Source organism: Thamnophis elegans, chromosome 3, assembly GCF_009769535.1.
Source record: "Thamnophis elegans isolate rThaEle1 chromosome 3, rThaEle1.pri, whole genome shotgun sequence".
Taxonomy (NCBI): domain Eukaryota; kingdom Metazoa; phylum Chordata; class Lepidosauria; order Squamata; family Colubridae; genus Thamnophis; species Thamnophis elegans.
In genome coordinates this window covers 70,118,716-70,142,614 of record NC_045543.1, presented here as the reverse complement: position 1 = coordinate 70,142,614, position 23,899 = coordinate 70,118,716, and the positions used below count along the sequence as shown (strand labels likewise).

General features: G+C 40.2%; 1 protein-coding gene across 1 annotated transcript in view; it reads right to left on the bottom strand.

The window, feature by feature from the left end:
- FREM1 (FRAS1 related extracellular matrix 1) overlaps positions 1-23,899 on the bottom strand; it is a 96,092-nt gene that overhangs the window by 11,469 nt on the left and 60,724 nt on the right. The window contains exons 25-30 of the mRNA XM_032214606.1: positions 14,162-14,576; positions 13,568-13,769; positions 9,950-10,094; positions 5,499-5,628; positions 3,268-3,340; positions 449-598 (exon numbers count right to left, since the gene is read on the bottom strand). Coding sequence (XP_032070497.1) covers positions 449-598; positions 3,268-3,340; positions 5,499-5,628; positions 9,950-10,094; positions 13,568-13,769; positions 14,162-14,576 — 1,115 coding nt within the window. The remainder of the gene's footprint in view (positions 1-448; positions 599-3,267; positions 3,341-5,498; positions 5,629-9,949; positions 10,095-13,567; positions 13,770-14,161; positions 14,577-23,899) is intronic.

The window sequence follows — 23,899 nt, the reverse complement described above, 5'->3', positions numbered from 1 at the left end:
GGTTCCAAATATAGACAGGCAGGCAGGCAGGAGGGCGGGCAGTTTGTTTATTTATTTATTTGTATTTAGCTATCTCCTTCCAAAATTGCATCCTCAGAATTACCCCCAAACCGCCCTATGATTACCAGGGAAAAGAGTGGAAGGGGTATTGCAAGTCCCACAAAAGGAGCTATAAGCCACAACTTCATCTGTTTATCAGTCAGATCCCAGATCTGTTGGTAGATGACAATGGTATTTGCTTTTATGGTTGTTTGTTGATTCCTCCATGCTGTGCTCTCTCAGCAGAAGAGAAGGGATCTCCAGCTATCAAAGCTATTGTCTTCCTTTTAAGAAAGAAATGAAGCATTTTGATCGAAAGGTGCTAGCAGCAACATTTGTGTGTTGAAAAATAAGCAACTACTCAGCCAAGATTGCTCCAGATTTCATTAGGAAGATCAAAAGAAAATACCTCCTTCTGAGTCCAAAATTCTCACTGTAGCTTTTGTCCGAGTGCCAAGAACAGCATTCACAGGGGAGATCAGAGCCACTTCAAAGACCTCATCCTCTTCCTCTAATCCATCATAGGTAATTGCTATATTCCACATCTTGGTTGACATTCCTACCAGAAGTAAACATTTTAATTACACTTTAATTGCTTTTTCAATCAACCTAGGTGTCGAAGAAATATATTAATTAACATGTCTACAGCTATAACAGACTGGCTTGTATAATTCTATTGTGCTTCTGCCCATTGATTGGACTCCTGTGGCTTTCCGAAATAACACTAACTAGAGATCAAATTTTTTCCTAAGCACTGATGATTCCATTCAAATAGTAACAAAGATTGGTTTCCTACAGGGTAAATGGATGGGGGATAATAGCATGCAGTTCAGGAGGGGAGGATTGGCTCTTCATGTAAATTTTGAAAAAGAAATTAAGAGAACTCTTCATTTTGAAATCTTAATTGCAAGGAATCCAACTCGTGTTTTGAAATATTGTCATTTTCAATCACCCTTCACCAGGAGCTCTGTTCCAAGTTCCAGGTATATCTGTCAAAAAACCTTGAACCAGAGCCAGTATCTTGATTGGAAAGTCCAAGTAATCTGTTCAGATGTAAGTAGAAATAAGTATCCCATGCACTACATATACACACATACACACATATATACCCTCAAAAAATGTCTGAGAAAAACTAAAATGAATAAAGTTGCTACTACTACCAAAGCAAATTTGGAGATTTGGCCAGAAAGTCCAAAAAAATTTGAAAAGAAGAAATAAGTATTGCAATCTCTTAATTGCTTAATTGCTTTGGCTTAATGCAAACACTCAAAATATATTTGTAGATTCTCATCTAGAAAAAAGAACAGTGGAATTGTCAACAGGATAGCATAAGAATATGGAAAGCAAATTCTGATTGATGCCTTTAAAAAAAACAAAACTTCCTAAGAGTAAGAGCAGCTTAATCGTGAACCCAAGTACTACAAAAAGGGTTTGGCTCTCATTGATTGGATTTGTTCAAACATTTGTCGAGGGCCTTGAGCTCTTGCAATGCTTAAGTGGTTGGACTGAATGGCCTAAATGACTCTTTTTGCACCTCTGTGCTTCTTAGGATTAATGATGGTGACCACAATTTTGGCCCAAGGACCAAGAACAATGCTTCCTTCTTCAGATTTTTAAGATCTCCTTCTTCTGATGGGATGTAAGTACTTGAGCTGCCGCTAACCCTGAGTTTCCCAAGGCTGCCATCATTGAATCAAAATGCTGATATTGTATGGAAATCCTGCAGATCAGTGTCAGCCCCCAAAAAGGAGTGTTTTAGAGTGTCAATGTTTTGACTAATATACTCCAACATTTATCTCCAATAGAGCAGTCCCAAGAGAGAAGGGATTTTCAGCTAATCTGTAACCATTTTTGCACACAGGCAAAAGAAAGGAAAGAAGTGTACTTAATACGTCTTTTCACAACGATTACTTTTATTGGGGGTTTCTGTTCTACTGTTCTACTGTCAGGACGAGGTATATTTTAATGAACCTAATTGAAAATGACACACTTATTTATATGTAGTTATAAACACTTCTTTAAAGTTAAAATAATAACAATACAGCTGTGGTGGTGCAATGGTTAGAATGCAGGATTGCAGGCTGATTCTACTTACTGCTAGGAGTTCGATCCTGATTGGCTCAAGGTTGATTTAGCCTTCCATGCTCTCTCAGGTCAATAAAATGATGACCCAGATTGTTGGGGGCAATATGCTGACTCTGTAAACCACTTATAGTCTATAGTGTTATGGGGCGGTATATAAGTGTAAGTACTATTGCTAATAGCAACAGTCATTTTAAAAAATCTGGTAATATTAAAATGAAGAAAAAAAAGCACTATTTATTATATCAATATTTAGTTATCTCCAAGGAAAATTCTAAAGAAGGTCCAAAACATTAGATAAGTTCATACAATAGCAAATGTTTCTTAAAATATGCTGGTCCTATTACTGTGGGTCTTTGAAACGCTATGCCCTAATCTTTGAAGTCTGGAACAGAAGCCAGCTCAATTGTTGTGCAGTCATAAATATCTGGCTCTTATCAGATAAACCAACTACAGCCTTTTTTTAACTGCTGAACTTCTGAGCGATTTTCTGTCCATTATACAGTAATTAGCCACATGAAATGTTATCGGAGCATGAATCATCATGGACAGACTACCTTTGTCTGACAAATACCACAGATGACTTATCAATCTAAACTTGAGTCACAGAATAAGTGCCCAAGGGCTCAAGTATATGAGTGTCATTGCAGCATCTGCTGTAGGGGTAAGAGGAGAGGGAAGGAACTGCGCATCATGATATGAACACACCCCCCCCCCCGCTTTTGTATCAATTTCTTGCCTCAAGAACATAACTCTGCAATTTGTACAATGATTTCATGATGCACATGTTATAATTTTGACATCATTGTAGCTTGGAAATTTGCTTCCTAATTTAGACAAGGACACCAACCATCCATAGATTCTCTTCTCTGCCTGCTTTTGTTTTGATTTACATCTCTCCATCCATTGCCTTCTTTTATTTTTTTAATTAGATTTTTATCCTGCCTGTCTTACTTTTATACATAACTCAAGGTGATAACATAATCCAATACTCCTTCCTCCTATTTTCCCCACAACAACAACCTTGTGAGGTAAGTTGGGCTGAGAGAGTTATTGGCCGAAAGTCACCCTTTCATGCCTGAGACACGACTATAATTCTCAGCCTCCAGTTTTAAGCCATCACCTTAACCACTGATGGAAGCTCACCTGGATCAAACTGAATAAGTTTGGAAGGAGGAAGGATGAAATCCTTTCCTGATAAGGCAGTCATTTCGTTAACCTAAGAGAGAAAAACACAGCAATAAAATAGAAGCTCTGGGTCTTTTACCACAGATAGCCAGTCCAAGATATCTACCATTAGGGTTTAACTAATTGTCAGCTTCTGTGCCTGAAATGTAGCTAGCCCTCAGCAACCATCCAAGCTAATACACAAGGTGTTTCTAGTTTTAAATCCTTGAATAGGGACACAAGTGAAAGTAAAAGGAACAGCTATCTTTCACTACAGAGAATCAAATGAAGTGCAGTCAAATGAAAGGAAAGACTAAAGTAGAGCCAAAACAAACAAAAACAAGGAAATTTAAAGTACTGAGAATTCAATTTGTAAAGAATTATCCCTAGTGTATTTAAGTTTCTTCGGGGAGAGAAAAATGCATTTTACTTTGCGTTAAGGGCATGATTTCAAAAAAGACAGCTTTGGTAAATATGGTCTTCAATTCCCATAGTGATTGTGCTGGTACGGTTCTGTACAAGAGAATATGCACAAGATGGAGGATTCATAAGTAATTATTAAGAAAGCCAACAGCAAAATATTGTTATGCAGTCTATAAAAATGTGGTTATTCCATTTAATAGAATGAACGAGACCTCTTGGCATAAAAAATGTATCAAAAACCCTTCTACCTAATTTCTGCCCTTGAAAATGTTTGCTCTAGTCTAGAGTGAAATCTGCATAGGGCGATATTTGCTGCAAGTTAAAGATTACGTTAACACACCAGGAGTTCCTGTATATAAATATACAAACTGAAAATCAGTTGTTTGTGCAGTGGAATTAAAAAGTGTCCAAGGGCAATTGTGGCCATGCAATCAAAGCCGCGTTCCTCTGAAGATGAATGTGAAGATATTGATGCACATACACAAAAGATGTAAGATTTGTATTGCAATTTGGTTAATAGACTCTACTCTCCCAAGAAATGAACACCTTAGTCAGGGTAATGATAATTTAAAGCTAACTAGCCAATGTAAGGCTGTAACTTAAGATGATAAAATCAGGATGAGTCAGCAGAGGTATTAAGAAGCTGGGTTATTGCTCCTTTAAGAAGCTGTCTATATAAGAGAGGCCATGTGAGGGTGCTTCTGTCTCCTCGGGTATCTCTCTCTTTGTGTATTCATAGTATGGTAGTTCTCTGTGTAGAGTTGGAGGTTTATTGCTTGCCTAGCTGTGCCTAGAAATGTGTTTGTGTGTGTGTGTGCACGTGTGCGCGTAGGTACGTATATGTATGTCCTATATGCCTTGTATATAGAAGTCTTGTATATAAACCACTGTTTGTAAGACAAATCTCCGTGTCCTCTATTTTGCTCCTGGGTTGTCTCAAAATAGTAGTCACAGTGCATGCATTGTGACAACCTTGATGTGGTGGCAGCAGTGAGTTACTTCAGTGATCCTAACACAAATGCAAGCGGAAGCAGTAGGTTGTGGTAGGGTCACTCTTTCCAATGTTAAAAAAGAAGGGCGGAATCTAAGAGTAATATACAGTGGAGTAAAGACGATGTGGGGCACCAAACCTCCTGACACAAAGAACATGAAACTTAAATGCAGATGAATGCAATGGCCAAGCACGTCTGCATTATGCAAAAATAGATATGAACTATATGGGTATGACTGAAGATGAGAGTCTCAGGTTAAAGGAGGAGATGAAATGAACACACAAAATGAAATGAACACACAAAACCACAAGGAAATCTAGTCACTGATGATAGCAGTATTAAAATCATCAGCATGCATCTGAAATGTAATATATTGGATGTTTTAGGAATAAGTGCAGGTCTAAAGTGAGTACTTTAAATCAGATCTTACGTTGTATATGTGATAGTAATATGGATACTGCAAAAGGGAATTGCTAGGTATGTGCTTGGCTATAATCCAATCATGAAAATATATACTAGAATGAGTGGATTTCCATGAACATCTATGTTATAGAAATATAAGTAGCTATTCCAATGCAACAAAAAAAAGGCTCTGAGGAATTCTATGGCAAATTCAAGAGAGGTTAGAAGCAAAATAGGAAAAAAGGATATAGCACTAATAACTGATGGTTTAAACGTAAAAGTTGGTATTTTTGGACTTCAACTCCCAGAATTCCCTAGCCAGCAAATATATTCTTAATTTCCATGTCCGTAATTTGAGTGTCCTAAATACAATTATCCTTTGTGATGAATTACCTTCATTGCCACAAAAGCAGAATCTCCCTTGTATCCTGATCGGGTGATTTTTAAAGATAGCATCTCCTCATTTTCACACATTTCATACACATCCTTCTGCAGTTCAATTTTAGACCATTTTAGTTCTAACCTATTGGAATAGAGAGGAAGAAAACACAACAAGGAATTCTCATAAAAATCTCCCTCCCCCCCCAAAAAAAATCCCTGGTTTGTCTCTTTGTTGTTAATGGAAATTTATTTTTTTAGCTGTTTGTCATTGTTTTAAAGAGAAGAGTTGTTTCAAGAGAGGTAAGCAGTTGATCTGATCAAAATTAAGCCTCACTTGTGTTTTTATCTGTAGTTTTATACCTGGGTCACACTATGTAGAAAGCAAGAGAGCATTTGCATGACTGATGACAACTATTTCTAAGATTTTTTAAAATTATTTAATTCACATGCAAATAGAAATGATTTGATCTCTGGCTTGCAAGTTTATATACGTAGTAGGACATAGGAACAAGCTAGAAGGCATCCCCAAATCTGGTGTTAGTTTGACAGACAAACAGGCAAAGGTTCAGTGAGCATAATAGAGCAAAATGAAGTCAGTTTGGTATAGTGGTAAAGGTGATGGTCTAGAAACTAGGAGACTTGTGAGTTCTAGTCCCACCCTAGACATGAAAGCCAGCTAGGTGATTTTGGGCCAGTCGTGCACTTTCAACCCAACCCACCATACAGGCTTGTTGTCATGGTGAAAAGTAGGAAGAAGGAGCTTTATGGGTATGTTCACAAGTTACTTATACAGCAATAAAGGTGGGGTAAAAATCCAGTAAGATGGAGATACAGTACAAAGGGCAGAGGCATAGGATATGCTCACTGAGTTTCATTTTTCTTTTTTAAAGTTGCAAAATAATTCTCCTTCTGTTCCCATCTATAATTTCATTTAATAATGTCTACAATTCTGCAAGAACAACAACAATTCTCTATTTTAAAAAGCACTTTTGGGACAACCATGACCTGGGTAACTGAGAATCTCCATAGGCATTTACACTGGACAACTGCCATTGTGATTTAAATCTAATCTATCACACAATGTGATCATAAGAAGAAAACCACAAAAAATAATCAATACCACATTTGTATTGTATTTTACTTTTTTGACTAAGGACAGAATGCAGATGATGTAGATACATGTTATATTTAAGTATCCTCATTAAATATAACGAAAGTAAAATCCACATGCTGTAGACATTATGGCAGCAATAGTCAGTCCTTGGGCAAAGACCAGTGGTGGGATTCAGCCAGTTCGCACCACTTCGGGAGAACCGGTTGTTAACTTTCTGAGCAGTTTGGTGAACTGGTTGTTGGAAGAAATCATTATGGCAGAGAACCGGTTGTTAAATTATTTGAATCCCACCACTGCCAAAGACCCAATATCATCAACTTCCCTTCTCAAAGTGGCATTGCCTTCTCTCTAATGAAATACTCAGCAGACTGCAGAAAGTCAAGGAAAAACAAGCAGGCCTTCATGCCCTAATACAAAAATGCTACATACACACACACACCATGTACACATGCAGAGAGAGAGGGAGGGAGAGGGAGGGAGGAAGTCCCTCCCCTGTCCATTCTACATCTAGGAAATTGGAGGATTTCAGAAATTCAGTGGGAAAGTGCCAGAGGTGGTATTCAGCAGGTTCTGACCAGTTCTGGAGAACTGGTAGCGGAAATTTTAGGTAGTTCAGAGAACTGGTAAATACCACCACTGACTGACCCCGGCCACATCTATTCTCTGCCTCCCGAGTCCCAGCTGGTTGGGAGGGAATGGGGATTTTGCAGTAACCTTCCTCTACAATTCCCACCAAGTCCACCAAGCCACGCCCACAGAACTGATAGTAGAAAATTTTGAATGCCACCACTGGAAAGTACACAGTACCTTCTATTTAAAAATAAATATAATTAATGCTGGAAAAGAGGTATGACAGCACTGAAGCAACTGTTATTATTCCATATGTTCCTTTTTGCGCTCATAACCAAAATAGCAAAGAAATACACAGCAGAGAGGTTTCAGTTAAAATTTTGTTATTTTCTCCCTCCAGGGAATCTGATCCAATTATATTAAAAGTAACACCCTATAGAGCTTTTTCCATACTATTTTAAACTTTAACAAGCCACAAAAAGAACAATGAAAGAAAGCTAGTCACACTAGGCAGGATTTTAAAAAGAGTCTGCTACTTTTTATTGAAAGATATAGGCTTTGTGGAATTCTACTGCTTGCTTTATCTGATGCACGGAGTGGCTAAAACTGAACTACATCCATTTAATCACTCTGTGCATTCGATGAAGTGAGCTATAGATTCAAACAACATTACAGGTCTACCTCTTGTCCATCACTGCTGCTGTAAGTAGCAGAATGCAAATGGGGTACCTTTAAATGACACTGGTACATTTCCAAAATATACTGTTTCTACCTTCGGAGACATCATTTTATGCGGTATGCAGATTTTAGTGCTAGATAAAAGACAGAGCATGTGCTGACAGCTGTTATTGAAACACTGTTGAGAAAAAGGTCAGGTTTTGGGGAAGCTTTCAAAATATAATTACACTCTTGTCATTTTGAAAAATCTTACTAAGGATTGTTGCATAGATTTGCGACATGTTAATATCCCAGAACTAGAGTGACCTCTAGCTGTCAGAAAAGCACATCAAAAGGTAGCTTTCCTCATTTCCAAATGGAAGTTTACTTTAGTGAGTAATTTACAGCAAAATTTCCCCTCACAAGTAGAAACTCTTTTTATCAGTGTGATCATTAATGTTGTGCTGTCCTGCATCACAATGAGCATAATGCCTGTCAATCCTTCACCAAAAAAACAGACTGAAAAAATGTGTGTATTTTTGGCAGTTCAATGCATATTTATGAGAGAAAGAGATTATTGCCTTGAGTTCAGGCGATGAATTGTCCTGAGAGCTCCTACAATTGGGGTGAAAGAGACACACACAGTTGCACACACACACACGCTTTCAACCCTACAAATTGAGGAAGGAAGAGGCCTTATGCCACTCAGAAGCACTTGCAACACAGAAGCTGCAGCAGAATTCCCTGAAGAAAAGCTGAAAAAATAAGGTTCAAGTGCATTCCTGTCTCTATGCCGTAGCCAATCAAAATGCAGAGGGTTGTCTATAACAAAACACAGGAGACAAACGGAAGAACAATACTTGAGTGGCATAACCTGGAAAACTCTGCTTTCAACTCAGACCATAAAATATAGGTGAAGGTCTCATTCTCAGTTGGCAGGAATTGAATAGAAAGCAATATTTATTCCTGTCAACCAGTGGTGAATTTATTTTACTACCCGTTTTGTGAGCATGGCTGGGTGGGCATGGCGTTGCTTGGTGGGTGTGGCACAGTGGTGGGTTTCAAAAAATTTTGGAACCTCTTCTGTAGGTGTGGCCTGCTTTCCGAGTCCACTGGTGGAACCTCTTCTAACTGGTTCGGTAGATTTGACGAACCGGTTCTACCGAATAGGTGCGAACTGGTAGGAACCCACCTCTGGTGTGGCAGGTGAAGGATACTGTAAAATCTCCCTTCCCTCCAGATCAGCTGGAACTCTGGAGGCAGAGAATAGATGGGGGCGGGACCAGTCAGAGATGGTATTTACCGGTTCTCCAGAACTGGTAAGAACCTGCTGAATACCACTTCTGCTGTCAACCCAGAAGCTGTTGGTGGTCAATACTTATTATCTGGGGGTCACCTAGCAGGGCAGATACACCCTTATCTGTGCAATAGGAACTTCTCAGCCTAAATTTCACCTCTGCCTGGTGATCTTGAACAAGGCAATTTCTTAGCTTTGCCTAAGAATAATGATTAAGTTCATATATCCCATTAAGCCATAAACCCAACTGCTAGATTCACATTGTATTAAGCCAAACCAAGTTAACAACATTATGCTTTAATACAGTGGGAAAACCCAGGCAAAGAATATGGGTGCACTGTGAAATCTAAATGGATTTGAAGTATTACTATCATTTAAGAGTCAACATGGCAGCAATTTCCTGGACAAAAAGCTTTCTTTCAATAAGACGACGACAGGACAGCGACAGATTTTTTTTTAAAGGTACTGCTTTAGTAGTAGATTTTGCAGTATAAACCCATAAGGCCCAGAAATTCCATTAGTTTAGTTTCAAATCTGTTCATACAGGATCTGACAAGGAAGCAAGCAGCAATTATTGGGAATGATATAAGCAGGGGTGAAATTCAGCCGGTTTTGACAGGTTCTGGAGAACTGGTAGTAGAAATTTTGAGTAGTTCGGAAAACCAAGAAATACTACCTGGCTGGTCCCAGAGTGAGGAGGGAATGGGGATTTTGCAGTCTTCTTCCCCTGCCACACCCACCAAGCCATGCCCACAGAACCAATAGTAAGAAAAATGAATTTCACCACTGGATATAAGCATTTAGAGAAAGGAAATCTTAACTTACATTTGTGGGAGGGCAGAATGTCCTTCAGGATCCATAACCTGAAATTCCAGATCATCTGAATTCTCCTCCCAATAAGGATCAACGACATAAAATATTATTTTGCTATTTAAATCTTTCTGGCTGAATTGTTCTTGAATAATTTCTCCTGATAAAATAAAGAAGATTATAGAGAAATCAAAGTGTTCTTTAAAAACAGTTGTCCATATTTATCTAGACTAGGGGTTTTCAAACAGTTTTGAGTTGTGGAAATTGCTAGTTAAAAGACAAAAATCAAAACAAATTCCAGAAACCATGATCAAAAGACCAGTGGTGGGATTCAGCCAGTTCGGGAGAACCAGTTCTTAACTTTCTAAGAGGTTCAGAGAATCGGTTGTTGGAAGAAATCTTCTTTTGTTTTTTTTTCCGCTTTACAGGGCTAATCCTGTAAGGAAGGCAGGAAGGAAACATTCTGGTGTTGTTTCTAGCTTAATCTTTATTGCCCTGCTTACAGAAACTGCCTCTCCGGTTAACCCTTATTACATTGTAATAGCTAAGGCAAAGTTCCCATCGACCTGAGTAATGTTGAGTTGGCCACGCCCACACTGTCACATGACCACTAAGCCCCGCCTACCCACCTGGTCATTAGGACAGAGAACTGGTTGGTAAATTATTTGAATCCCACCACTGCAAAAGACTAAAGTGTACTGATAGAAAATTGCTCCCCTCTCCCTCCCTTAGTCACTTAGAGAACCTAGGCTTCCACAGTTTAAAACAACCTTGGTACAGTCAATTTTTAGAGATGACAATTGTTATTTGGTTAGGTGAAAAATCACTGAAAAATGTGGTGTGGCTACCAATGTATCAAGAAAGAAATACAATTCACTAGGATGGGGGTGATGTTATTGTTAATTTAATGTAAATAGCAGAAAATAATGGCTTAAATGGCTTGATCACTTTTTCAATTACTTCTTTCAATTTGGAAGGCATTAGCCTACGTTTTGTCTCAAAAAAAGTTATCCTGATAGTCTCTATATACACAGTTGTACAATTCACTTTACGCTTTCTCCAGCACAGAGAGCAATGGTAGCACACTTAATCCTATGTAGCCATCATCGAACTTTGTGGTAAGTAATTCAAATTTATGAATGATCCATTCCAGCAAATTCATATAGAAGTTTGGGAATATAGGGAGTCATCAGTTAATGATGGTAATTGGAGTTTCCATGGCTAAGCCATGCAGTTGTAAAGCATGACATTATTCAGTAACAGCAGTCCCTATTGCTGTCATTAAGTGAGGATGCTAGGTCATTAAGCATGGACCTCCTCATGATTTTCTGTAAGCAAAGTCAACAGGGAAGCCAGGAGGAAGTTGCAAGTCCCTGGCGACAGGTATGGATCTGCTATGGTGGACTGCAAGTGTATCAGAAGGGGGGATCAGTGCTCCAGAGAATGAGAGGGCATGCAAGTTGTTGCCATACCCAGCACAAGGTGCTCTGAAGTGCAGGAAGGCGTGAAAACAGCTGTCTCAGATTAGCATCACCATTGCCAGAGAAGAAATGGCTCCTGAAAAGAGTGGTATGGTGTATAAAAGGCTGTTGCAGCCCAGTTCAAGCATAGCCAGACTGGGGTGGCTGCTGCTGGAGGTGGGAAGGTACACAAATAATGGAAACAGGAGCGATTCACAGGAGTGTTGCGCAGCCTTCTCTGCCGGCTTCTCCGTCAACTTTGCTTGTGAGAGGCTGGCAGAGAAAGTCACAAATGGCAATCACATGGCCATGGGACACTGCAACCATTGTACGTATAATCTGGTTGCCGATCACCTGGATCATGATCATGTTAATTGCAGAGATGCTGGGATGGGCAAATGTTTGAGCAGCAGTTATAAGTACTGCTCGTTTGGCATTGTCATAACTTTGAACTGTTGCTGTTGGTCTTCAACTGAGGACTATCTATAGGTGGACTCTTGCAAGATCTCTCAAAATAGTCTCTAAGGAATTGACCAAAGTTTCCCCAAAGCCACTTCTATGCAGAGCCCAGAGAGGCAGGACCCCCTATGACTGCTCAGCCTGGCAGAAGTAGGAATTATTATGATCAAATCTGTCCTGCCTTCCCAGATTTGCCTCTTTGCTTCTACTGTATCTCCACCAATCCCATCACTAGTGCTACCACCGTTGCTGTCGAAGGAGATTCTGTCCAGTAAATATGAACAACAAATATGGAACAGACAAGGGGCCAGGAGAATCAATGGAGAAAAGCACGCATGTAGGGGAAATTGGCTGTAATTTATGACACATTGTCAATTTACAAAATAGGACAGAGCCATAGAGAGAGAAAAACCCCACCAATTAGTATAAAAAATCTAAATAGATACACAACTTGGAGCTATATGTTTTTGTAGAATCTCAATTCAATTCAAGCCTTTATTGTCAATGCACAACATGTGTACAATAAGATTGGCTGAGTGTCCCTTAGTGCACACCCCCAACACAAATACATCTCAATAACTCAGAGTGAAAGAAAGAAAATCCCTAACCCAGTAAATCATACTAACAAATACATAATCCTCTATACATATAGGTGCATAACATTACATTGCAATATATTACACCAATATGAACATGTTGCACATTGCGCCGGCCCTGCAAGTCTATCATACTACATATTTATGATGTTATGTTGCATTCAGGAGTGTGCCAGCCCACAAATAAAAGCTGTTTTTCAGCCTATTCGTACGACTGGCTATGCTTCTATATCTCCTTCCCGATGGCAGGAGAGTAAAGAACTGCTGACCAGAGTGTGAGTCATCCCTGAGGATTTTCCTCACTCTTCTAAGGCAGTGAGTCCTAGCAATTTTGTCTAGTAGTGTCAAGGGACAGCCCAGGATGTTTTGTGCCATGCTCATCACCCTCTGTAATGTCTTACTATCCGCGGTTATCAAGCCAGCATAGCGTAATGCCATACGTGAGGATGCTTTCTATTGTGGACCCATAAAAGGAGGTCATCCACTATATTTTACTGACAAAATTATCTAATTCTTTCATATCCCATAATAAATCTGCAATGAGGACTCCCAGACTTGGCTTTTGTGGTGATATTACTACTTGTCCAAAGAATGTTATTGATATCCAGAAGCAATCCTCCAATTCTAACTTTTCCCAGGCTTCCTTCCTCTGTCTTTCTTCTTCTCACAATACATCAGTTATGTGAAAAGAACTGGTGGAATGGTGAAATGATTTTTAATTAGTCACAGTAATACTACCCTTCTGGGAAGGAATAATGTTAACCTTCTGGGAAGGAATACGATAGTCAGTTAGGTCCAGTGGTTAGGTACTAGGCTGTAAACCAGGATACTGTGAGTTCTAGTCCCACTTTAGGCATGAAAGATGGTTGGATGACTTTGGGCCAGTCACTCTCTTGCAGCCCTGCACACCTTCCAGAATTGTTGTTGTAGGGACAATACAGTAGGATGAAAAAGGAGCACTGTGTATACTCACCACCTTGAGTTATTTATACAAAAAAATAAAGGTGGAATAAAAAATATTTTAAAAATCTTACATCCTTAATGAAACGTAAACTGTAATACCCATAAGATATGTTACATAAGACAGGTTAGGACACAAGGTTATTAGGACACAATACCTGTTGTTATATTTTGCAAGTAACCATACTGAGGTCCTCGTAAAATTTTAAAAACAATTCGATCATCTTCAGTATCACAATCTGATGCTTTCAAGGACCTCGTTGTAATGTAAATTCCATAGTTGCCATTGCGCAAAAGTTCCACATCTGAAGCTGTATGAAGATGAACCATTTCTGGTGCTGTGTTTGCTGGTCTATCCACCTGTAAGGAAGAAAATAATTTCTGTTACTGGTCAAAGATTAGATTATAATGAAAGTAATGTGTAACTTCTAGTTTGTGAAATTGAACACTTGTATAATCAAAATCAACCATGCTGTGAACTGGACTTAATATCATAGAAGGAATCAGGCACACATAATCCAAATTATATTTGAAGGTTCTGAAAATGTCTGCATGCACTGGAGAGATAAACATACTGAAATGAATTTTGTTCTATTTTAAACATAAGCATACTCAGTCTTGGTATCCCTTGACTGCTTCAGGCTGCATTGTAACATTATTAAATAAATAATGCAAATATCTTATGTTTGCACACTTTCTGTGTATTGAATTACGTTTGTACACATGAGTGCAGGTATTTATGTAGAACTTGCCTGAATAATAAATGGCAAGGGGTCTACTTGAAGCTTGTTGTTTACAAGAAAACCTTGGTTTACTCCATCTGTGGCCATAAATGAAAACCTGTCCATCTGAGAACCACCTCCTCCATGTCTGTAGGCTACATTCAGATTGTCCACATCTTGTTGGCTGAAGTTTTGCTGCCATGATCCAGTTTCCCTGTTATAGAGTTGACCGTATTGTGGGAACTGTGTTAGGAGAAAAGAAAGATTTTGTGGTGGTGTATCTGGATCTGAAAGTTGGAGAACATCTGGAGAAAGAACTGCTGTGCTGCCTTCAAACAGTCTCAGGCCCTTGTTTTTGACCACGCTGGGTAAAGCTCGATCCACTGTCTCCAAGATGATCTCAAATTCTCCATGTTTAGTTCTTAGCCCATTGCTGATGATGAATCTGGCAAAAAGAGGCAAGGCATCCTTCAGCATGTGTTCTTGATGCACCATCTACTGAAATGAAACAGACACCTTTACTGAAGAGCTTATCTCTTACTACCTATGAGAAAAATTAAGCCCCAATTTCTGTTTGAATGGCTCTTGTGACACGTTTCAAGCCTTTGAAAAGGCACAACGTTCAAAATTCAACTCTAGAAACAGACTACAAATTGTGGAAATGGGCTACAATGGTTTTGAAGCTTTACTAATAATTTTAGTAAAGGTAAAGGAGTTCCTGGGGATTTTACTCTCTTAGATGTTACTGTCTACAAGGGGTGGTGCTCATCTCCATTTCAAGGCCATTAAGCCAGCGGTATGATGTCATGGAGCATTGTTATCTTCCTACCAAAGTGGTGCCTATTTATCTACCCACATTTGCATGTTTTCGAATTGCTAGGTTGGCGAGAAAGGGCACTCACTCCATCGCATGGTGCTCAAGTCTTGAACCTGGGCTGCTGGCTTTCCAGCGAACCAATCCAAGCATCTTGACTGAAGAGCCACAGCGCTGTCCAATAATTTTAGTAAATTACTAAATATTTTATTTATAACATTTTTATAAATATTTTATTTAGCAATTGTTTCATATTATTAGGTTGCCTTCTGACTGTTCAAAATAAAATTCATGGAACTATGTCACATAAATTTGATTCTTGGTTTTTAGTTATACAATGTATTTGACCAATTTAACATCCTCAAAACTCTCATTTTGAAAAATCAAAATGTTTTCCCTGAGCATTAACAAAGTAACAGTTCTTTAATTCTCTTTGAAGGTAGTTCCATGTAAGTGCAGAGAAAATGCCTTAATTCCCACTTGAAAATTGGCCTACTATGTTTTCCAACCAATATTGAATTGCAACCTTCCTATTCAAAATCCACATTTTTGCGTTTTTTCAATATAGTTTGTCAATTTAAAAAAAGTAGGAAAAAGTATTTTTAGGAAAATAATAAATCTGCACATATTCATTAAAGTAATGTACAAAAATGGATTAAAATAAAAAATGTAAAGTTTCAAATACTGTACATTTGGTGCATACACAATATGTACAATACATAGGTTTGTAGAAATACTGTGTTTTCCCGAAAATACGACATGTCCGAATAATAAGGCCAAACCACATTTTTCTGGTGGGCAAAAATATAAGCCCTCCCCTGCCAATAAGCCCCCTGGACAACCCCCCACCTCTGGCCAGGCAGAGCACCGTTCACCAACCTAGTGGTATCCCGAAGGTGCCAAGCCGTGGGAACCGGGGGGGGGGGGAGGCAAAGGTGATTGTGTTGCTTGGTGCCTTTGGGATACCACTAGGTTGGTGAGCAGCGCTGTGACCAGCTGAGGAGGGGGGTTGCTGGGCAGCTGCTCTCTTGTGAGCAGGCTCCCAAAAAGCCAGGCACAACCTCATGGGCGAATGGCTGTGTTGCACTGTCGGAGCAGCCATGAAGTGACCACGCTCATGAGCAGCCACCCGGCAAACCCCCTTTCTTATTGTCGGGGAAACACAGTATATATTCAAGTACCCTGTTTCCCTGAAAATAAGACCTCCCTGGATAATAAGCCCAATCGGGCTTTTGAGCGCATGCACTAAAATAACCCCCCCAAATAAGCCCCCCCCCCAAATCTCCCAAAAATATTTCAACACAGCAGCAGCCATGAGATGATCACGCTCGCCACCTCCTGCACCTCAAAAATAATAAGACCTTCCTGAAAATAAGACCAAGCGCTTATTTTTGGGGGGGGGTAAAAAGAAAATAAGACCCTGTCTTATTTTCGGGGAATCACGGTACATATAACATTTAGTGCAGGTTTTAAAAAAATACTAACAATTGATGAAACAACAGATTCCCCAAAGTAAGACAAGGAGAAATCAGAATTGACTATTATTTAAATAAATAAATTTCATTTTTATAACAACGAAAATAAGAAAACCCATTAGATGTGTTAATTCTAAATCTACTATATATATGTTGTTGCTTCTTAATTCAAGCACTGGTACATTTAGCTCACTACAATAGAATCAAAGTGGAAATCATCATATCACAAGCATAAGCTATGAATAAAATGATACATATTTGAAAATTATAATTCAAATGTCTTTCTTCATCTGAAAGCCTGTCCTTGAACACCTGTGTCGGGAATATGTCAATACATTTAAGTTTACATGCCTGCAATTTAGTACTTCCATTAATAGAATTCGGGATCTATTGATGAGAGGAACAATACTGATATCAAAGCTGCTGGCACTTTTACCGCTGCTTAAAGATTGACCAACTTGTGTATAGGCTCTGTGCCATCAAACAGCAGCTGCCTACACTGACCTAGTATTTGTGCCAAGAGGAAAACTGATTCTCTATAATCAGTTTAGTTATACCAGATTTTCATCCGGAATAACAAAGATTATAAGCATATTTTGGAGGTTTTGGAACTAAGGCAACAACACCAAGTAGATAAAATGCCCTGCTTCACTGGCAATGGTCTTCTGATTGAAGGTAATCCTTAGTTGTTTCAGAAGACAACAGGAACTGGCTAACTTTGTTTGGCCTAGAAAACTAAACAGGATGAATCCTGGTTAGGAACTTCATGAGAACTCCAGAGAAAGAGAAGTAAAACAAAAACATAAAACAGAAATGGCAAACACCATCCTCACATTGCTGCCAAGAACATTTGAAGGACATATGAATGATATCATGAAAATTCTATCTCTGGTCTGCTTCAATTACTGCTTAAAATTAAAGAAATATAAGAAAGCAGAATGGAAGTGACCCTTTAATAGCTCCAGGAATGTATATTATTCTGCAAGGCCATCCCATCTGGTGAGATGCATTTCTGTTGACCCAAGTTCTCTATATAAATTCTGGAATTCCTACTACCTTCATGTCTATTGGATTAAAAGCAGCCAGAAGAATAAAAATATTATTAAATTATTATTGCTACTTTGAAAAAGTCAACAAAGTTGCTGGGTACAAACCGAAGAAGATTTAATGAACAATTTAGACATGAGATTAGATAAAGAGCTTTGCTATTTTGGTAGATTAATAAATACCATACAAACAACATGCATTGCTAGATTCTTCGAGACAACAAGGTTGTCAGTTTTGAAAGGAAGTGCTGGGTTCCTATCCACCACATGCTGTTTATTTCATGCTAAATCTTCTCTGTGTCTCCCCCTGGGATAGGGAACAGTCAACCTTCTTACAATTCTGATGAAATTTAGGAAAAAAATAACTCTCCAGTTTAGTTGGGAAGGCAAGTTGCATGGTCTGATTTCACCATTATCATGCTTTTGGAGTTCATGGCAATTGAGTTGGCTACAGAAGTTGCCATCTGCCATGGTATTTACGACAGAAAAATGGAATCAGCTATGGTGCCAGCTCATTACAAAACCGATCCACCGTGTCAAAATGGAGGACATTAGCATCTTCTTTTAGCATCCTGCTGCCAGCATCTGATGTCAGATTGCTAATCACTTGAAGTCATCTGTCCCAAACAAGCACTGCCAAATCCGTCTTCCAGGCCAGCAGCAACAGACAATGCTGTAAGTTTATGATGGAATAAAGTGCCTTAACGGACGGTAAAAATCTGATCATTTAATCTCCCCATTTAATTAAATATCACCAGCTCTTGGTGTTTTAGTTTTTAATAATCCATCGTTGTATTTATATTTCACTGTACAACCAAATACCTTGCCAACTTCTCTCGGGCAGGAACATAATTTACAGTGATTAAAATGGAACCTATATCTATAACCTATAACCTTTGATGTTTATAATGATTTGATAGTATGGGACTATCTCGAAATGTAGTTGTATTGTTTTTTACAAGTTATGGATGTTGTATTTTCTTTTTACCAATAAAATCTTTTTAAAAAAAAAAATGGAACCTATATCTTCTTTTCCTTAAAATTATTTTATCAAAATTAAACTGGCCTGGATTTTAATAAACTGGTCATGTAATCTAGATGTTATGTCACCACAATTTAACTATAAGCATATACCTATCTCTATCTGTGGTCAGAACCCATTTCAGTATTTGAGCAAACAAATGTAATATCTACCATTTCAATTAAATGGGTATTTAATTGGCATTTTGAATCTGGATCAGTGCAGGTTTACCAATTAATTAAAAAGAGAAAAATCACAAACGAGGAGAGCAAACTTATACCAAACTGTTAATAGATACAGATTTGTTTTATTAATTAGCTGCCATGCTTTTTAATCAGCTAGACAATGAGATAGACAATTGCAAATATATTAAAATATCTTAGAGCATGTTAATGAAAACATGTCTCAATGTAAAAACAATTTTAGCATTTCGGAAATGTCATCTTAATTGTATCACCTGAATTAAGGTGCAACAGCATTTAACAAGGGTCAATTCTGAAGTTTAAAAAAGAATACTATTATTTGAGGAATTTTATTCCTTTTCTATATTTATATCACCTTCCTTTCCTAATGGCCCTTATAAGAAGCTAACAGAGTCTTATCCTCTTTACCTACCATCAGAGTAGAAAAGAAAGTAGAAGCTGCTCTTAAAAGTCACAGGAAGAGAATCAGGAAAACCCAAACCCAGGTATGGCCAAGAAAGCTGAGGAATACTGAGAATGCTTCTTAGAAGAAGGCAATAATAAGAAGCCAGAATAGAGAAAAAACATGAATGTTCCAAAATGCTTCCCCAGCTTTAAACATTCAAAGTATATAATTAAAAGTCATTTGCACTCATGTTTGACTTACATTTGAACATTTGTGCATTTCACTTGCCCTCAACAGCTCATTTCATGAATTATTTAACACTTGGAGCTAATCTTTGTTCATTTAAATATACTTAAGAGTATAGGCTGGCTTCAAGGATAGCAAACTACTCCATATAGCTTACACCAGTGACAATAATAGAACATCAAATTTAAATTAACCTCAGGATGAATAACCAATAAAAGGCAGCAGTAAAATTAAAACAACTTTAAATGTTTAGCTCAGTCACAAACTAATACGAATTTCCATTTAATAGCCAAGTAAAACTTTTAAGAAAAAGTAATCAACAATATGATTTCAAGGTTTTTGTAAAAGACTCAAAGGATTGGGCCAGCCACAGGGGAATTCAAACAGGAGAATCTGATTATGCCATTGCAATGCAAGATACTCCTCTTTTGTGAATGAACTGACACCAGCCCCAACATGAATTTCAGCAAGCACACATTATATAGGGTGATAATCAGTCTGGTAGGTATAGGATTATAGTTGTTAACTTGTTATCCTTTGACTGCCAATTTAAAGAGATGGGGATACAAAGAGGGCTTTGGATTATTAATTTAAAGCGATTGATTTAAAGGATAAAAGTGGTTCAACTTGGTGCCACTTTTAAGACTTTGAAGATTAAGGCTGTAAAGTTTTTTTTCCCCTCCAATGCAAACTCTCCTTCAAGCTAAACTTAACTCAGATAATTTAACAGGTTTTGCCATGTATTTTCTATAGTGGCAATATGGAAGCGGTTTTTCCCATTGCCACCTTCCAGGATGTTTGCAGCTTCCCAGTTTAGCCTATAATACCTGTTTAACTTCCAAGCCCAGACTGGTGCCGCTGTCTCCCAAGAAAGCAATATTTTACACTGAGCTCAGAAATACATCAGCCATAAGAGCAACTGGTACAGTGCAGAAGTGAGACATTAATAGTTGAATTATATATTTGCGGAACTGCCTATAAAGTATAGGACAATGAGTATTCAGTAGCTTATATGATTCTTAAGCATCACTTTGTTCCAATATTGGACTCCCAGCTCCTTTGAACTTCAGTTGTCAGTTTATGGCAAAGAATTATGTGAGTTATAGTTTAAAACATTTGGTACGCACTAGCTGCTACTCCAACATATCACTTTGTCTATGGCTACAGTATATAAATATGACAGGAAAGCGATACAGAAAACTCATACTCTACTACTAGGTTGTTGGAATTTTTGCAAACCAGATCTGAAAGTCCTTTGCTGTTTAACTAATTACCATATTTTTCAGAGTATAAGACACACCGGAGCAGAAGACGCACAAAGGTTTTGAAGAGGCAAATTAAAAAAAGTAGGTAGGTAGATAGAGGGATAGAGAGGGAGAAAAAGAAAGAGAAATACAGTAGGTAGAATAGTTAGGTAGGTAGGTAGGCAGGTAGGTAAAGGGATAGAGAGAGAGAGAAATAGAGATAGAGAGATACAGTAGGTAGGTAGGGAGAGAGAGAGTGTGTGTAGGTAAGTAGGTAGGTAGATGGATAGAGAGAGAGAAATAGAAAGAGAGAGAGAGATACAGTAGATAGGTAGGGAGAGAGAGAGTAGGTAGGTACATAGGTAGATAGATGGGGGGGAGAGAAATACAGTAGATAGGGAGCGAGAGAGAATAGGTAGGCAAGTAGATGTTTCCAGGTGTATTTATCCATGGGCTGGAAAAGGAAATCGCTGACAATTTGCAGCACCTAACACTTTGTTTCTGCTGGCACAGCACTTGATCCATCTAATTTTCATCAATCAGTTAAAAAGCTTTCCAATAGGGAAAAAAATTTTTTGCACTCTGCAAACCTCCCAAAAACAGCCTGTTTTTTTGCAAAAACGGGCCCTTTTTTCTAAAAAAAGGCATGAATAGCCTGGGAGGAGGTTGCAGAGTGCTTCTGGGGGGATGAAGGGGCCAAAAACGAGCAAATATGGCCCATTTTTTTGCGAAAACTGGACCGTTTTCTGGCAAAAAAAAGTGCATGCATAGCCTTATGGAGGCTTAGAGTGCTGCTGGGGGCTGGGAGGGCAAAAAAAGGGCCATTTTTTGCTGATTTCTGCCCTGCCTAGCCCTCAGCTCTCCATAAGGGTATGCACGCCATTTTGGTGAAGGGGGCAGGACTTCTGGAGGCAAAAAAATTCTGTATTCGATGTATAAGACGCACCCAGATTTTCAGCCTCTTTTTTGAGGAAAAAAGGTGTGCCTTATACTCCAAAAAATGTGGTATACTTCAGGGGTGGGTTCCTACCGGTTCGCACCGGTTCTTGCGATCCGGTTCGTCAGTGAACCCGGAAGTAATTAACTTCCGGGTTCCTAGCTCCTAGCCCCTGTCGCTGGGTGCCTGCAGGGTTTTTCTTTTTAAAAAACGCCTCTCCAGAGAGGAAGCCCTGTCAAAGCGCACCTTTCCCGCCTCGGCGGCTGCAGGGACCACCCCACCACTTTATCTTCCTCCTCCTCCTCCTCCCCTTCTGCCCTGAGCAGCAGCAGCGGCAGCCGAGCCGGGAAATGGGCGCTTTGGCAGGGCTGTGGAAGCCCTGTCAAAGCGCACCTTTCCCGTGTCAGCGGCTGCAGGGACCGCCCCGCCGCTTTATTTTCTTCCTCCTCCTCCTCCCCTTCCGCCCGCAGCAGCAGCAACGGCAGCCAAGCCGGGAAAGGAGCGCTTTGGCAGGGCTGTGGAAGCCCTGTCAAAGCGCACCTTTCCCGCGTCGGCGGCTGCAGGGACCACCCCACCGCTTTATCTTCCTCCTCTTCCTCCTCCCCTTCTGCCTTGAACAGCAGCAGCGGCAGCAGCCGAGCCGGGAAATGGGCGCTTTGGCAGGGCTGTGGAAGCCCTGTCAAAGCGCACCTTTCCCGTGTCGGCGGCTGCAGGGACCGCCCCGCCGCTTTATTTTCTTCCTCCTCCTCCTCCTCCCCTTCCGCCCGCAGCAGCAGCAACGGCATCCAAGACGGGAAAGGAGCGCTTTGGCAGGGCTGTGGAAGCCCTGTCAATGCGCACCTTTCCCGCGTCGGCGGCTGCAGGGACCGCCCCGCCGCTTTATTTTCTTCCTCCTCCTCCCCTTCCGCCTGCAGCAGCAGCAACGGCAGCCAAGCCGGGAAAGGAGCGCTTTGGCAGGGCTGTGGAAGCCCTGTCAAAGCGCACCTTTCCCGCGTCGGCGGCTGCAGGGACCGCCCCGCCGCTTTATTTTCTTCTTCCTCCTCCTCCTCCCCTTCCGCCCGCAGCAGCAGCAACGGCAGCTGAGCCGGGAAAGGAGCGCTTTGGCAGGGCTGTGGAAGCCCTGTCAAAGCGCACCTTTCCCGCGTCGGCGGCTGCAGGGACCGCCCTGCCGCTTAATTTTCTTCCTCCTCCTCCTCCCCTTCCGCCCGCAGCAGCAGCAATGGCAGCCGAGCCGGGAAAGGAGCACTTTTGCAGGGCTTCCGCCGTGCCCCCAAGGACCGCTGACCTCGCGCTGCCGTTTCTTCTTCTTCCCCGGCCTTCCCAGTTAGCTTGCTTGAAGCTCCGAGGAGGCGGGAGGAGGATCGCAGGAGTGGAAGTGGGGGGAGGTCTTCCCGGCCGGGAAGAGCTGAGAGGCTGCCGGCCCCTTTCGCAGGAAAGTTAATTTTTCTTGGCGAAATCCTGCCCCCCCCCCCCCGCGTGGGTGAGCTGTCCTCTTCCCGTAAGCCGCCCGGAGTTACCTGTGTGTGAGGTGGGCTGCCCTATGCATTTGCGTGTATGCGCTGGAAAGAGAGTGAAAAAGAGAGGGAGAAATAATTATATTAATTAGATAGATCAGTCTTTCTCCACCTTGGAGACTTGAAAGTGTGTGGACTTCAACTCCCAGAAAGGGAGTTGGGAGAAAGGGAGAAAGGAGGAGAGAATGAAAGGAAGATGGGGGAAAGAAGAAAGAGGTAAGGAGAGGAGGATGGAAAGGAGAGAAAGAGGGGGAGAGAGGGTAGAAAGGGGAAGAGGAAGAGCAGGAGTAGGAGAAAGGTAAGGGAAGAAGGAAGGAGAAGGAGAGGAAGAAGGAGGAAAGTAGAGAAGGGAGGGAGGGTGAAAAGAAAGAGGTAAGGAGAGGAGGATGGAAAGGAGAGAAAGAGGAGGAGAGAGGGTAGGAAGGGGATGAGGAAGAGCAGGAGTAGGAGAAAGGTAAGGGAAGAAGGAAGGGGAAGGAGAGGAAGAAGGAGGAAAGTAGAGAAGGGAGGAAGGGAGAAAAGAAAGGGAAAATAAGGTGGTGTTATAACAGGAGGAAGGGATGGTAAACAAAGCAACCCATACTGTATATTATAACCTATTAAATGAAATAATAAATGTATAAGAATGATAAATGTTAAAACACTTGTAACCAAACGACATGCTATATGTGATGATGGGTTTTTTTCTTTTTGTTTTGTTTTGTTTTTATTGTTGTGGGTATGTGTCGTCTATGTAACAAAAAAAATTAAAAAAAATATTTTTATAAAAAGGTGGAGAAACACTGAGATAGATGATAATGAGGGAGGGAGAGGGAGAGAGAGAGAGAGAGACCATAACTAGATAGACAGATAGGCAGGCAGATAGACGGATGGATAGAGAGAA